Consider the following 14,582-nt stretch of genomic DNA (forward strand, 5'->3'; position numbering starts at 1 on the left):
TGCTGGAACTGCGCCTCCACTGTCTCTCCAACATGAGCGTCCAGATACTCTTCAACGGTCAAAAATGTCGCTCCATACTGTCCACCAAAATTAATGAGCACGTCTCCTGTCCGCAGCTGGTCATGTGCAGGTCCTCCTTGAATGACCTGGTCATACCTGTCTCCTGTGGGGATTGTTGCCGCACCAGCGCCTCCGTCTCTCCTGGCAGTCCCAGTCTCCTCATCTCATCAAATGCAGTGTGTCGGAAGATCGTCTGTATCGTGCCTCGGGGCGCAGGTTTGACCTATTGAATCAGAGGCGAGCCTCCGTCGAAGAACGAGTAACCTCGACCGACGTCAATAATGAAAACATAAATTTATTGGTATATTTTATATGTAAATGCAGCAAGACGTGCCGCCGCTTCCGCACGCCCCCGGGCTTCCGTAGCCCGCCTCACATGCTTCTTGGATGCTGTAAGCAGGAGACGGACCCTCTTCAGCTCATCGTCCTTCTTCTCGATCTCCAGCTTCACTCTCTTGTAATTTGCCTCGGCGATGTCCGCGCGGCGAGCTATCTCGAACGCCGAGCGCAACAGCACCTTCCGCAGGTAGCTTACCGCGCTGCCGTCGTCGGGGACCTTGAAGGCTGCTTCCACGATCCGCTCGAGAGCGTCTTGATCGGAAGTTTCCCTAACCAGGAAAAAAAATTGTTACAATCATCATGAAAGAAACGGTAGTTGCTACACAATTACCGGCGTGGACGCTTGGGTGCCCGTGCGGGGGCCTCCGCACGGTTTCGTTTCCGCTCGGGGACAGTCGTGTGCACTTCCGCTTCCGCGTGGGAACAGTTTAAGCGCGCTTTCCGCTTTTGAGCGCTCCGAGTTCTGGTTGCGACCGCTTCCATCGTTTGATCAATGACACGTGGGGGTTCAAAAGCAAATTTAAGCGCGCGCATCCCCCCGCGCTTACAAAAAAACTGAAAAATAGTACTTGCGCAGTTATTAACTACGTCATACTTTATTACTATTACTAACGCGTATATATCGTATACCAAGAGTATCCCTCGCAGGTGTACAGTGGGTTACACGCTGCAGCTGGTGAAGGGTAACCAGGTATTCCCAGCGGAGCGATGAAATTCCTGCCATTCGAACCTGTTGAATTCATTGGGATACACCGGAAGAAACTCGGGAAACAGTTCAAAACCGAAGGAGAATCCTTCCTCTGAGTCGTTGAATCCTTCGGGACGTCGAGTGTGTTGAACGTGAACATTGTTTCCAGGGATACCGAATAATAAATATACTGAAAAGGCAATATTTATTGACCGATAAAATAATTTATTTTGCTGTCAATAATGCCCATAACCCGTTATTTATGTTGATTCTATTGAAATTGTGATAATTTATTGAGCTTGCTGGCTGGCTGCGACACATAAATTGTGAGTAGCTGAGCGAAACCAAACGTTTTATCTTCTCTCGACACAAATTATCCTAATAATGCAACCGTGACATCGTGTTTGGAAAGTGGCATCGATGGAGGTGCGTTTGAAAAGTACTTTATTCCTTTGGCAATACCTGCAATATCTTATTTTCACCTTAGTCCCATTTTCAGTTATTTATATCAGTGTCTCGATGGTAGAAAATCTAATTCTGTTTCCAACGATGTGCGGTACACATGAGTCTCAGAGTGAGAAATCTGATTCCGGTCCAAATGATGTGTGGTACACATTGTTCTCCCTCATGTACCTCAGTAAAAGATGAAGCTATTCTGCTGGATGATAGGCGCTGGCTCCGATGCATTCTCTGTATCAATGGCGCCAGACGATACGATCGATGACCTGAAGGATGCTATCTGCGTTAAACAGTCAGATGATCTAGCCAATGTTCAAGCTAACAAGATTAAACTCTTTCCTGCGCGTATCAACGATGAATGGGTTGGTGCAGATAAAGTCGAGACGTTACTGGAGAACCCGACACTGGCAAGAGAATTACTTGCCAAGCCCCTTCTGTCTACCAAGCGCTTGCGGAAGGTTTTCCACGATGACTTGGGCGAAGATGTGGTTCATGTACTTGTGAAGATGCCCGAAAATGAAAAAAAACAAGCTTATTCTGGCAACAATCCAAAAGCAACGTGTCGTTCATGAGATGCAACGGAAGATCGAAGAAGAACAACAGAAAGCTGATGTGGCATTTCAGGAAGCCGAGCGCATCGCAAATATTCCAGCCAAGCGCAAGCGTGACTGGACGATACTGAACAACGCAATTGCGTCGAAACAAGGGAAAGATGGTAACACTGCATTTTCTGCAGTGGAGTATGAGTCACTGCCAAAACGATTTCGTATTGACGATGGAGAAGTAACTCAAGGTCCGTTTCATAAACTGATGACGGAAGCAAATGGCATCGACGATAACTCTTTGGACGAGCTGATGAAGTCTCTTGAAGTGAAGTCATGGGCATACAACGATCCAACTACAAATGAAGCGACGCGTGTCCAATTCATGAGTGCTATCTTCGAGCATGTTGTTCACATGTTCAAAAAAGCTGGCAAGGATTCTGAGCGAGTGCGCCTATCGATTCAATCGAAGCTCGCTGGATCCTTTGTGAAAGCTAATGGTGTGGTGGATTTCTTGATCAGTCGTGGTAAAAAGACAGTATGTGTTGTGGAAGCAAAAGACTGGAATTTCAAGAAAGGATCCGCACAAAGCGTTCTTGGTATGGAAGTCGCTGCGGAAATCAACAATGAAGAACACGTATACGGAGTGGTTACAAACTATGTGGAATGGCGCTTTCTCAAGCGCACAGATGATGGAATCGAACGATTCAGCGATGGAATTCCTGAGAATGGTTCGACCCGAGATGACGTAAATCGCATCGCAGGACGTCTTCATGCCATCCTAGATGACTAGAACAAAAAAGCAAAACGTACATGATATAATAAACTTTAATTATATATAAAAATAAATTCAAAACGGTGGACGCTGTGTTTCGAGAATTGAATGAGTTGCGCAACAACTTAGAAAAAAAACAGAGAGGCTAGTAACTGTTAATAGAATTCTTCATAAAGATAGATAATATTAGGCAGTTTTTTGTATACTATTTAGTATATACTAATTTGATCGTTGCTTATAAGAAATATATGAGTAGAATCTTATCATGTCAACAAATAACAATGACAACAAACCAACGTATGTTCGTTCAGCTACCGCCAAAAGATTTCTCCAAGTCCACAGTGACACTTTACGAAGATGGGCTGATAGCGGTAAAATTGCTTCTGTTAGATATGGGGATAAAGGTCACCGATTGTACGACATTAACCCAATTCTTGGAAAAGAAGCATCCAACGATATTTCTAGCGGTATGAATACTCCTTTTCAAAAGAAAACAATCTGTTACTGTCGCGTCTCTTCCAGATATCAAAAAGATGATTTACAAAGACAGATCACTTGTATGCGAAAAAATATATAGAGGTGCAAGCATTACTGGACAAATGGTGTGGCAACCCGGCAAACAAATCCACTGCGTCATACCAAAAATACTGTCCGACGAGTACAACTTCGCCTAGTGTATCTATCCCTACTGTTACGGCAAATGCAATACCTTCCACTATCAATACGCAGACTAGCGTACCTATTGTAAAAGTACCAAGCGTGGCAGCTAGCGTACCAAGCGTTGATACATCAACACTAAGTGCACCTGTTGTACCTGAAACGATACCGTCAAATAGTGTGGCAGACACATCGATAATTGAATCACCAACTGACGTGACAACAGCAAGTGCACCAGCTGAGGATGTATCAACAAGTTCATCAACATCAACTATCGCAACTACAAATTCTCTTCCGTCAACAACAGGTGCAACTACAAGCTCGTCGACATTAGGATCGACTGGTTCAACAAGCGAAATAACAGATTCGTTTCCAGCAAGATCCTCAACTACTAGCACAACAAGAACTACTGTAAACCCACCCGTTGTGCTTGCACCAGCAGCATCAGCGACAGGTACAACAACTACGTCTGTAGCGCCAGGATCTTTCTCTGGAATATTTTCTGGTGTCTTGGCCGGTTCAGGAGGGACGTGTAATGGGGGAGCATTGTCCATAACAAACTCTTCGGACTCGCAAAAAACGAAAGCAAACCAGTATAATCCTGATACGATAACGATAGTTATCGGCATAGTAATGGGTATCATTGGTATGTTGATATTTGCTTGCTGCATTAAGGGATATACGCAGTTTCGAATAAAGCCAGCATCGTTCGCCACAATGTCGAATATGGATGCTGATGACTTAGTAAGTATAGTGATCTAAGATAGATGTATAAAATATAAATTCGAACAATGAAAGCAGTACTTACTGAAACAGGAGTTGCTTTTAATGCGTGTGAGTATGCTGACTTATATGGCAATAAAACCTTAATTAAACTTCTGCGCAAATATACCATTCGTACTATTGATCGTATCACAAAGATGCGAAAGGAAACTAAATTGTACAAAGTGATTCGATGTCACGTTTACACGCTTGTTGAGACTCAGTTGAGCTGCTGAGGGCAAAATTGAGAATGAATTGAAAGCTTAAGCTACCATTGTCGAATCTCTCCCTGGTCTTGAACTTGCCGTACTTGAACTTGTAAAACATCAAGTTGCAGCTTGCACGACAGACGTGATCGCCGGCACATCTTAAACTATGCTAAACACGTAATTGTCGATCCATGCAGTTGGATGTGGAGAAACCATAAGAAACGCCGTGTTGGTTCAGAGCGTTCTTGAACTTGAAGTCGTGATTACCATGACATTCGAGCTAATGGTTTAAAGTTATTGAGTTTCCTCGATACATACTGATTTAATTGATGAATCAGGGAAAGGAATCTGCATGTAGGCCTCTTACTAGCGTAGATATTCAATTGCCTTCATCTAATCGTATCGAAAGGATTGAATACATCGATAAGAGCAACCCAAATAAAATGATTGTGGTTGATCATGTCGTTAAGCATTTCAAGGAGGTAAAATTTGGTCGATTTACTATCAAGCAACAAGCTGGATGTGGAAAAAGTTTTGATGCGAAAGATATCATTGGGCGAATGAAACTGAAGACGCTAATAGTTGTACACAACACATATTTACTTGATCAGTGGGTAGTGCTACTGACTCAATACTTTCCTACTGCGCAAATTGGAACGCTATATGGAAAACAAAAGAAGGACGGTGATATAATAGTATCCATTATCAATACGATATTAGAACTTAAATCGTTTAAACAAAAAGAAAAAAAAAGCCATTACCTAAAATCGGCAAAACCGCGAAGTATGCGTGGGTAACCCAACAAATACAGATTGACGATATACTCAAAGAAGTCGGACTAACTATTATGGATGAAAGTCAACAATGTATTGTTCAACAGAATTTCGAAAGGTGTTTCGTCGAATCCATTCCCGTTATACACTTGGCCTTAGTGCTACTCCAGATATACGGGAATACAAACTTGATATTATTCATCAATCATGGCTTGGTCCTATTTTAGAAGCTGAGTCATTACCAGGATATAATATTGAACAGGACTTATTTAAATCCACAGCAAAGCTTATAGAGTATTATGCTCTCTATGCTCATTGCAAATTCAGCATCCACGATAATGGTATCATTGATTATTCATCTATCGTTGAATCCATTGTAAACGATCCTCATCGGAATACATTAATCATTGATAGCACTGTTGAGCTAATGGAAAAAGGGCACTTTGTATTTGTGTTTAGTGATAGGAGATTCCACGTAGAACATTTATACGAAAAGCTCGAAGATAGATGTAATCAAAACAAAACTGCAGCCACTTTAGAGTTACCAGAAGCATCTAAAAAGGTTATTCTATATGGAGGATCTAGTGAAGAAACCATTGATAAAACCAAACGCATAAGTACAGTCATATTTACAACATATGCTTATTTTAGTACCGGCTTTGGTGTTAGCCACACCGCGACGAAGTAATATGAAGCAAATTATTAACAGAGTATTCAGGATTTGATCCGACCAGTCTATTCGAAGACTCATCATCGATATATGTGATTTCAAGTTACCAATAAAAGGCTAGCAACGTGAGCGGACCAAAGCATATCAAAACCGCGGATGCAAAATCGTACAATCGATCGTTGATGCAAAAGAAATCATCAACCGGAAGTAGTTTGGATATATTATAATCTACCATGGATGTGGTAAGCATCATCCTAATTGTACATACAGCAATATGTTCTTTGATAACCGGTGGTATCATTTCAAAAAACATTCGTGCGTTCCGACTTACTCGCGAAAGATAACATATACAATAAGTATTGTTTTTGTTCGCATGGATATCGTACCTAAACGAGATTTGACGGTATTTGTTTCGCGCCAAACAAAACGCAAAACTGAAACTCGCCATGGATGTCGTAGCTGTTCTTCAGAAGGGGCTAGAGGAGACAAGAACGCTCCTCAAGGAAGCTAACGTCCGTCATGAACGGCAACTAATGGAAGTCAACGACCGTCACGAACGATAGCTTAAGGAAGCTCTAGCCGATGCGAATGATCGCCACGAATGGCAGCGAAAAGAAACTAACGACCGCCACGAGCGACAACTGAAGGAAGCTAGTTACCGCTTCACAGACTTCTCGAAGTTTGCTCTCAAGCTGTCGACTGACGTGCTCACCAAGTCAACTCCAGTTTTAAAGCGGACGAGGGACGCGTTGGAAGAAAGCACAACTCTCGCCTACGGATGCAGGGCTCGTCTTACAACGAGACACAATACTGCCATGATTGATTTTGTGAAAGATTCTCCGAGACATATTCGAAGACAAGTGGTGGACGCGATCGAGCCACGTATTCTTCGGTCAGTGAATAATATCATGAGCATCTCCGAAACCAAGACCGTCGCCAGTCCTGAAGTTGCCGATAAGCTATCCAAAAGCGTAATCAAGCACACCAAGAGCGCGTGGAAGGAAAACGGGAGAACGTTCGCGAGCAAGGTAAAAAAAAAACGCCAGCGGGTGCGCAAGTAAATTATCATAATAATCAACTATCACATAGTACAAAAAACTAGTTAGTATTCTCCATCTTTATGTAGAATTCCATTAACAGTTAGTGGCCTTCAAACCGCTGCTCCCGAAAATATAGCAATGTATCCGATCGCTGCTGATTTTTTTATTCGAAAGAAATGAATTCCGACAGTCAAGAATATACTCGATGTTGATCACTGCTCAAAATTGATTTCTGCCAGTCAAAAATATACTCGGTGTTGTCCGCTGCTCAAAATTGATTTCTGCCAGTCAAAAATATACTCGAACATGTCTACCAGCTCCAGCAAGATCTCCAGCTTCAATGATGCCCTGGCTGGCATCAAAGATGTGGCTCAACGCATCGCGTTCGCGCGCAGCGGATATCGATTGGGCTATGTTGCCAATGCCTGATAACGTTGCTGTGCTCTTTTGGGATGTCGAAAGCCTTGATCAAGCACGCGAAGTCGCTCGTCTTTTCAAAGAGAAGATCGGCGAAGTGATCGTATGCCGCGAATGCTGGATGTACTTCGGAAAGCCGATAACCATTTGTGATGCTTTGGAGCTCGAAGAAACCTTTGTTGTTGAGCTGCTTCTTGAGGGCTTCCATGACGAAGGCTTTAAGGCTGCCGCCGCTTATGATCAAGTGCTGCTGCTGCAGAAGTTCAATGAAGACGACATCTACGGTTGCGCGATGATCACGCGCACTGACGAGAACTGCCGCGGCGACGAAAACGTGCGCGCCCGGCTGCACCGCTCTTAGAGCTGTCTTCCATAGCTTCTAGCTGCTTCATTTTTTTTAGCTTTCTTTCAAAAAATTTCGCCGCTACAGGAGGCCATATGCATATACGCTTATTAGTATATCATTGATTTCATGATAAGCAACTATCAAGTTAACGTATAATACCGAATAGTACTCGGCGTTCTATTGTTGTATAACACCGTCCGAAACGTAGCACCCTCCAAGACGCTCAATCGGGCCACGCGTCTTTCGCTTCCAGATCAGGCACGGAGGCAGCTTCTTTCCGGACGCAGTCACTGCAAACGCAGCCGTAATCCGCATTGAAGCGAAGCCCGTGGAGTGGATGACCACATGGCGGCGTCCAACAACGTCTACAGTGCGATCTCGTGGGTCCTCGAAGTAGATAGCCTTTTCGTCCATTAACACGGTGCGATCGCGATTCATCTCACCCTTGTGCGTCTCCAAGAAGCCCATGAAAGACACAGCGCGGCGCACCAACTCCTCGTCGGTTAGTGTAGTGAGATTGGTGCGACGACGGAGGCTGAAACCATTGCGCTGCATGAACGAAGACACCCACGGATCGGATGCCGTGAAGCGAATCGGGTGCTCCTCAGCTTCCTCTTCCGTCCTGCTGCTGTGAAAAAGTTCACGGGCTTGAGCTGCTATCCATTCACGGGTCACCTTCTCCTTGCTGATGCGAACTTTATGGAGTTGCCTTGAAGGACTTGACGTACCTTGCGCTGAAAGTCTTTACACTCGAATTCAAAGCGTACTTCTTCCAGTGCTCGCTGAAACTTTGTGGAGTTGTTTTGGAGTATCTTGCGCTGAGAGTCTCTACAATCGAATTCAGAGTCTACATCCTCCAGCGCTCTCTTAAGCTTTGTGAAGTTGTCTTGGTAATTCTTGAGTTCAGTCAGCGCAAATTCTAGCTGACGCTTAAGCTTCCGATTCTCTTGTTCGTGACGCTTGAACCTGTGGTCAGTACCCACGTCGTGGTGGGTCGCGTCGGCGTCGATTACCCCAATAAGCTTCGCGAGTTGCTTGAGTCGCTTGTCATATTCTGGTCGGTGATCCATGGAAGCATCATGAATGACCTTGTTGAGGAACTGGCGATCGTTACGTTTAAACAACGTCCGCCCCAAGTTGTCATCCGCCTGGCGCATGTGAGCAGCCAAGCCACGTTGCTGGTCGCACGACTGGACCACATACTCCTTTAGATCGCCGAAACGTACGGGTGCCATTACGACAGTTTGCAAAGTGGACGGTAACGAACAAGGGAGGAATAGTGTTCTCTCCTGTCCACCATTTCCGAAATTTGAGGGTTTTGAAATGAAATTAGACAAAAATAGAACACCACTTTGTTCTCTTCATGAAGACAATTGTGATATTACGTTTTTATAGCGAGAGTATCACCTTATACAAAAACTCACAAAGCTACCCCGTGAACAAAATACTGATCTTGAATTTTTTGGTAAACAGGATCGGCAAGGTTGACGCTGGTTTGTAATACTCGAAATGCTCAGAGATGCTTGAAAGGCTGATTCGAGACCATGAGTTCAAGCCGCTTATTGTAATAAAAGCGTCTTGTACTGTTATGCAACCCACTGTCGAAGCCGAGGTGTCGACACAGCGAGGTACATGCTGGAACTGCTAAGGAGTGTGCTGAAAGGAAAACCACGGACCGCGACGGCTGAGAGCATTTCGGTGAGGTCTGTAGCGCAAGAAGCGTAGACAGAAAAAAGTACCGCAGTACATGCGTTACAAGAACGCATAGCCAATTACATGATGCTAACGGGGGGCGTAAGTAGTCCATATATTCACAGAGATCAAAAAGGATGCTTCAGTGTTCTCAGTAATATCACATTTGTTTCAACCATCGACGGTATCGCTAACATCGGAGTCGGAGTCGGAATCGGAGTCAATACTTGTTATGTCACTGCCCTCGCTTGAATAATTTTCAATTTGTGATATGTGGATCGTTTGTATAATACTTTGGCGGGGGATCTTACGTAGCACCAAGAACCCTTCATCGTACCATTCCTTGCGTATCGATGTTTGAACCAGTTTGCATTGTACCAAGTACCACACTCGAAAGAGCGAACCCAGTTCCGACGCCTTAATTTTCAAGAGGACAATGTCGTTGTTGTGACGTCCCAAGTGGTACTTAGCCCAGTTCCAGACATGTTTTTCGCTGTCGAACAACGAGACGAACGGCGTCGGGTCACGGTTGTACCAGTCGAGATGCAACTCCACCGCTTTCTTAAACTCGCCCTCGTTCTTGAATGAAGGTTTGGTTCGGGCTTTCAGCGATGAACCGGTGGGCTGAACTCGCCACAACACTTCCAGGGGATCTCGTCATCTTTGCACGCGTAAAGAGTAGCAATCTTAGGTGTTGTTGAAGACATCGTGTTGAAGACGGAGGTGCGTTGTTGTTGTTTCTTGCAAATTGTTAAATGAGATGAGTTCAAGCGTATATCTCGTTAACTTCAATGACTACATTCATTCCGTGCCACTTTTTCGCGCCAAAAAAAGCCGCCGACCAGAGTTGTTCGATTTTTTTGGCGCCAAAATCTGTTCATATTAAAATTGATTTCCTAAAACTGAATTTATACCAACCATGATCGAGACGAGCCAATCCATGCTGAAAACTGTCATCAACGGGCATCTCGAAGCGGTTCAAGAGCTGCACATCGGTTGTTCTGAGAGCTGTACGACAAAGCTTATGGACAATGCTGCGAAACACGGACACCTCAAAGTACTTCGATATTTGCACAAGAATTGTTCTGGTGGGTGCACCACTCACGCCATGGATGACGCTGCCAGGTTTGGACACCTTGACATCGTCAAGTGGCTACACGAGCATCGCAGCGAAGGGTGCACAACCGAAGCCATGAACAAGGCTGCCCGATACGGACATTCTGAGATCATCAAATGGCTACACGAGAACCGCACCGAAGGCTGTACTTACTGGGCGATGGATTACGCAGCCAGGCACGGGTTCCTCCATATATTACAATGGTTGCACGAACACCGCACCGAAGGGTGCACGACTGGTGCTATGGATTTCGCTGCGTGGAACGGACCTCTCCTCATAGTTCAGTGGTTGCACGAACACCGCACCGAAGGGTGTAATGCGCATGCGATGAATCGGGCTGCTTCCAATGGATATCTTCACATAGTCCAATGGTTACATGAACACCGCGCCGAAGGGTGTACTGCGCATGCAATGGATCGGACTGCTTCCAATGGATATCTTCACATTGTTCAATGGTTACACGCTAACCGTACTGAGGGGTGCACAACCGGAGTCATGAACAGCGCCACTCGTCATAACCACCTCGAAGTAGTTCAATGGCTCCAAAAGAATCGTAAAGAAGAGCTTTAACCACCAAAACAAATGCTTATTTCACTATCTCCCACCATGGAGACTCAAGCTTTAAGCACGCGCCCAAGGACCGAGTCGATAACCACTGACAGTGCATGCCATCCACAGATAAGAATCGTTGTCTTTTTTTTAAACTCGAGTTACAGCGAGCTCACGATAGAGTTAGCTAGAAATAGTTAACTTGGTTGGCAAGCATTCCAGCTTTTCATGGTTATACATTTTTTCCGTGGACTCGTACTTGAAAAAGCGTTCTTTCCGTCACCGAGCTTGTTTTCTGTGATATTTTTTTTTGTTGATCGAAACTTTTTGCTTTTCGAATGCTTGTTCCGTGGTGATGACATAGATACTGAAGCTTGCGAAGGAGACTCATTCATAACTCGATTCACTTCTGAGTTTTGCGTTTGCATCACGATCTCAAACAAATATCTATCATACGGTAAACCCGATACCACACAGCTATACCGGTAACGACTTTGGACAGAATCTCGACTTTGGACAATCGATTACTTGAATTTCTCCAAACCAACGACGCGATGAAAACAAGATTACATTGGGAAGCGGAAGAAAGCGCGATTCTAGTGGAGTTATGTGAGAACATGAAGGAAAGAAACGTTGACGCGCTGTTTGAAGAGTACTGCCGCCGAATGAAAAGTGCTAAGAGAGAACCGAGATCCATGGCCGCGTCCCAAGCCCAAGTCAGAAATTGGCGCAAAAAAAAACACAACCAGCAAACGAGATTGACCTGGACGACAAAAATGATCAAACAAATCTTTTCGTTACAGCATCTTGGCCCAACAAAGATTGCTAAGAGTCTTCACATTTGATTAAATATTCAGCATAGATGTCACCAAAAGATTATAGATATTCTTCAAGCCTTCAATCCATTTAAAATCACTACTGGAAAGAAGTTCCGCGAGCCTGGATTGCTAAACGGTATGCAGGGTTTACGAGATTGCGCTATTGGAAGTCAGCGGGCTCTACTGGCAAATCTCATAAATGGAAGAGAAGATGGTGAAACGAATTATGCTGAGGCGCAGTGGATTATCGAGAAGCTCCAAAGTATTGCAAGACACAAGAAACAGAAGTGGAACAATACTGAACCAAATTGGTCGGTGTTCGTCATCACTCCATATCAAGCGCAATTGAAGCTGCTGATCGACCTTTTAAGGCGTTCTTGTTATGAATGGAACGAGGAGTTACACGTCAAGTGTTGCATAGCCAATGAATTGGAAGTTAGATGCCTCACTACTGACTCTTGTCAAGGAAAAGAGACTGCTATCAGCTTGATCAGCATGGTTCGAACTGACAAAGTTGGTTTCTTGAACACTCCCAATCATATTCTTACAATGCTCAGTCGCGTTAGTGATTATTTGATGATTGTGGCGCACCGTTCAACTTTTGAAGCTGATCCTCTCTGGCGATTTTTATTGAAGCGGATGGAGCTATGCAAGGCACTGATGTATGACGATCCAAGAGATGATGCCGCTTAATGTATCCCTTGTTTGAAACATTTTTTTCATTGGACGAAATAGGTATATGGTCCCGCTTAAGTACGGTTAGAAATTCCTTTCTCATTCAAGAATCTGCCAGCTCGAGGTAAAGCTCTTCTGTGCGATCGTTGGTGTGGCGGGGAGCGTGTTCTCGGTGCGAGTGGACATGAGTGACTCGGTGGATGACGTAAAGGATGCGATCAAGGTGAAGAAGCCTGACACGATCAAGTGTGAAGCCGACAAGCTGCAAGTCTACCTGGCGAAGAAGGACGGCGCGCGGCTGACTGAGGCTGGCGCGGAATCTGTGGTGCTCGATGAGCATGGGCACCCGCGAGGCTTTGAGAAGATGATGCCGTCGCTGTGGCTGAAGAACGCCAAGTACTTTGGAGAGAGCTTTCAACTGGGGGAAGGCCAAGTTCACGTGCTGGTGGTGGTTCGGGAGGGTGCTGTTGTTTCAGCTAATGAGGATTCCCCGGATACAATGATCAAAGAAATTCACGCTGTGACGGTGGGGAAGAAACGTAAACGATATGTCCTTTCGAGGGTAGGCTCGACCCAAGGCAGGCAGCTTCTGAACGACTTGGACGTTCAGGTGGAACGTGTGCGCACAGTTCCATTTGCTGCTGGAGAGGGGTCTTCGGTTGATCCATACAAGTGGGAGAGCGTTATCATTGAATGCAGCAAAGAGATCGTGCTCACCGAGGAGCAGCAGCGAGAACGATATCGCGAGTACGTGGAACGCAACATTGGCGCTGTACTAGAAGAAAAGTAGCTTTGCGTGGTCGGCGTGGAAAAAGGTCAAGACATCCTCAGCGTTTCTATTCCTGGTCGCGACATTGAGCTCGTTGGACGCACTGATCTTCTCATACTCAGTGATCTCATCGATGGGCACCCGTCCGAAGTGGAGTTCTTGCCTGGCGTGAAGAGGCTCCGACAGAGCGTTGTTGTAGCACCTCGCAACTGGTGATTGAAGTGAAGAGGGAGGTTAAACGAGGCTCCGTCTACCAGGCGCTGTCACAGCTGATCGCTTTAGATCTGCTCGTCAAAGACCCAGTGATGGCACTACTTACTGACTTAACCGACAATTGGCAGTTCTTCTGGGTCTCCGAGGGCACGATCCTCAAAGCGATCATTAAGAAACCAGGCGAAGCTTTCCAAGTGATCAGGACACTCCTGGCGCAATCATTGCCTGCTGGTACGGAGATTAAGCTCCCATGCTTCCAAGATCCCGTGAAGCGACTGAAGCTGATAAATGTTTTGCCCTCTATCGCAGAGGCTAGTGACAGTGGCGGGATTCGTGAGAGCATCGAACGATACTATGATATCGCCAGTATGCTAGGTCCCGACATTGAGATGGCGCGGTCTGTGGCTAGGCAGGTCACTCAATCTATTCCCGCGTTTAGTTATGTCAGCTAATTCTTGCTCTAGCATGTTAAGAAATGAGCTTTTGCTTTTTATTTTTACTTCTAAGGCCTACTAACTGTTAATGGAATTCTTTATAAAGATGGATAACATTAGGTAGTTTTTTGTATACTATTTACTGTATACTAATGCCGTGCTGCGCCCGGGAAGCTCTGGATATTTGGATACTCAATATTTAATAATATAATATTTGTCAATAGGAAGAAACTGAAGCGCGAATAAGGATGGCCCCCCACTTCGCCAGCGACAATTGGACTTTTTGTTTTACTTTTCTTAGTTGAGAATTTGATGGTTGCCGTCTCTAAATCAATTTCAATCGTATCGCAGTGTTAATTTCGTATTGAGTACATGTGCTTCATCGAGATGCATGTATATCTGAAGCTGGACGCATGACATTTGTGTGATTGTATTTACTAACTGCTAGTTGCTTCGATCCCTAAGTTGAAGCCATAAGGTAGCTTGAATGTGACTGGATTACATTCGTACAAGGTTGCTTGAATATTGTTCTAGGCCGACTGGGTCAACATTCACCCTTGTGGGCATACAAGAAAACA

The 14,582-nt window shown here is 44.9% G+C and overlaps 8 protein-coding genes across 8 annotated transcripts; 5 read left to right on the forward strand and 3 right to left on the reverse strand.

Annotated features, from left to right (window-relative positions):
* Window positions 1-342: 342 nt before the first annotated feature.
* PPTG_14936 (hypothetical protein) lies at window positions 343-1,019 on the reverse strand. Its single transcript, XM_008912286.1, has 2 exons — window positions 731-1,019; window positions 343-668 (listed from the first exon to the last, which is right to left on the reverse strand). Exons 1-2 carry the CDS (start codon window positions 931-933, stop codon window positions 356-358), a joined length of 516 nt encoding a protein of 171 aa, XP_008910534.1. The 5' UTR covers window positions 934-1,019; the 3' UTR covers window positions 343-355.
* Window positions 1,020-1,674: 655 nt separating this feature from the next.
* On the forward strand, window positions 1,675-2,947 carry PPTG_14937 (hypothetical protein). Its single transcript, XM_008912287.1, has one exon. It carries the CDS (start codon window positions 2,063-2,065, stop codon window positions 2,879-2,881), a length of 819 nt encoding a protein of 272 aa, XP_008910535.1. The 5' UTR covers window positions 1,675-2,062; the 3' UTR covers window positions 2,882-2,947.
* A 3,220-nt stretch (window positions 2,948-6,167) lies between these two features.
* PPTG_23653 (hypothetical protein) lies at window positions 6,168-6,995 on the forward strand (the record flags this gene model as incomplete). The annotated part of the gene is made up of 2 exons (XM_008912288.1): window positions 6,168-6,176; window positions 6,498-6,995. 2 exons carry the CDS (start codon window positions 6,168-6,170, stop codon window positions 6,993-6,995), a joined length of 507 nt encoding a protein of 168 aa, XP_008910536.1.
* A 343-nt stretch (window positions 6,996-7,338) lies between these two features.
* PPTG_14938 (hypothetical protein) lies at window positions 7,339-7,752 on the forward strand (the record flags this gene model as incomplete). Its single annotated transcript, XM_008912289.1, has 1 exon — window positions 7,339-7,752. The coding sequence occupies one exon, from the start codon at window positions 7,339-7,341 to the stop codon at window positions 7,750-7,752; it is 414 nt and encodes a 137-aa protein (XP_008910537.1).
* Window positions 7,753-7,914: 162 nt separating this feature from the next.
* PPTG_23654 (hypothetical protein) lies at window positions 7,915-8,972 on the reverse strand (the record flags this gene model as incomplete). Its single annotated transcript, XM_008912290.1, has 2 exons — window positions 7,915-8,418; window positions 8,466-8,972. 2 exons carry the CDS (start codon window positions 8,970-8,972, stop codon window positions 7,915-7,917), a joined length of 1,011 nt encoding a protein of 336 aa, XP_008910538.1.
* A 628-nt stretch (window positions 8,973-9,600) lies between these two features.
* Window positions 9,601-10,824, reverse strand: PPTG_23655 (hypothetical protein; the record flags this gene model as incomplete). Its single annotated transcript, XM_008912291.1, has 3 exons — window positions 9,601-10,053; window positions 10,535-10,582; window positions 10,768-10,824. The coding sequence occupies 3 exons, from the start codon at window positions 10,822-10,824 to the stop codon at window positions 9,601-9,603; spliced, it is 558 nt and encodes a 185-aa protein (XP_008910539.1).
* A 1,948-nt stretch (window positions 10,825-12,772) lies between these two features.
* PPTG_14941 (hypothetical protein) lies at window positions 12,773-13,378 on the forward strand (the record flags this gene model as incomplete). Its single annotated transcript, XM_008912292.1, has 1 exon — window positions 12,773-13,378. One exon carries the CDS (start codon window positions 12,773-12,775, stop codon window positions 13,376-13,378), a length of 606 nt encoding a protein of 201 aa, XP_008910540.1.
* Window positions 13,379-13,662: 284 nt separating this feature from the next.
* PPTG_14942 (hypothetical protein) lies at window positions 13,663-14,022 on the forward strand (the record flags this gene model as incomplete). Its single annotated transcript, XM_008912293.1, has 1 exon — window positions 13,663-14,022. The coding sequence occupies one exon, from the start codon at window positions 13,663-13,665 to the stop codon at window positions 14,020-14,022; it is 360 nt and encodes a 119-aa protein (XP_008910541.1).
* Window positions 14,023-14,582: the final 560 nt, after the last annotated feature.

The sequence above is a fragment of the Phytophthora parasitica genome (genome assembly GCF_000247585.1).
Source record: "Phytophthora parasitica INRA-310 unplaced genomic scaffold supercont2.45, whole genome shotgun sequence".
Classification (NCBI taxonomy): Eukaryota; Oomycota; class Peronosporomycetes; order Peronosporales; family Peronosporaceae; genus Phytophthora; species Phytophthora nicotianae.

Coding starts and splice junctions, on each gene's coding strand:
- PPTG_14936 (XM_008912286.1), bottom strand. CDS start 933: ATGCGCGCGCTTAAATTTGCTTTTGAACCCCCACGTGTCATTGATCAA. Junction 669..730: donor GCACCCAAGCGTCCACGCCG/GTAATTGTGTAG, acceptor TTTCCTGGTTAG/GGAAACTTCCGATCAAGACG.
- PPTG_14937 (XM_008912287.1), top strand. CDS start 2,063: ATGAAAAAAAACAAGCTTATTCTGGCAACAATCCAAAAGCAACGTGTC.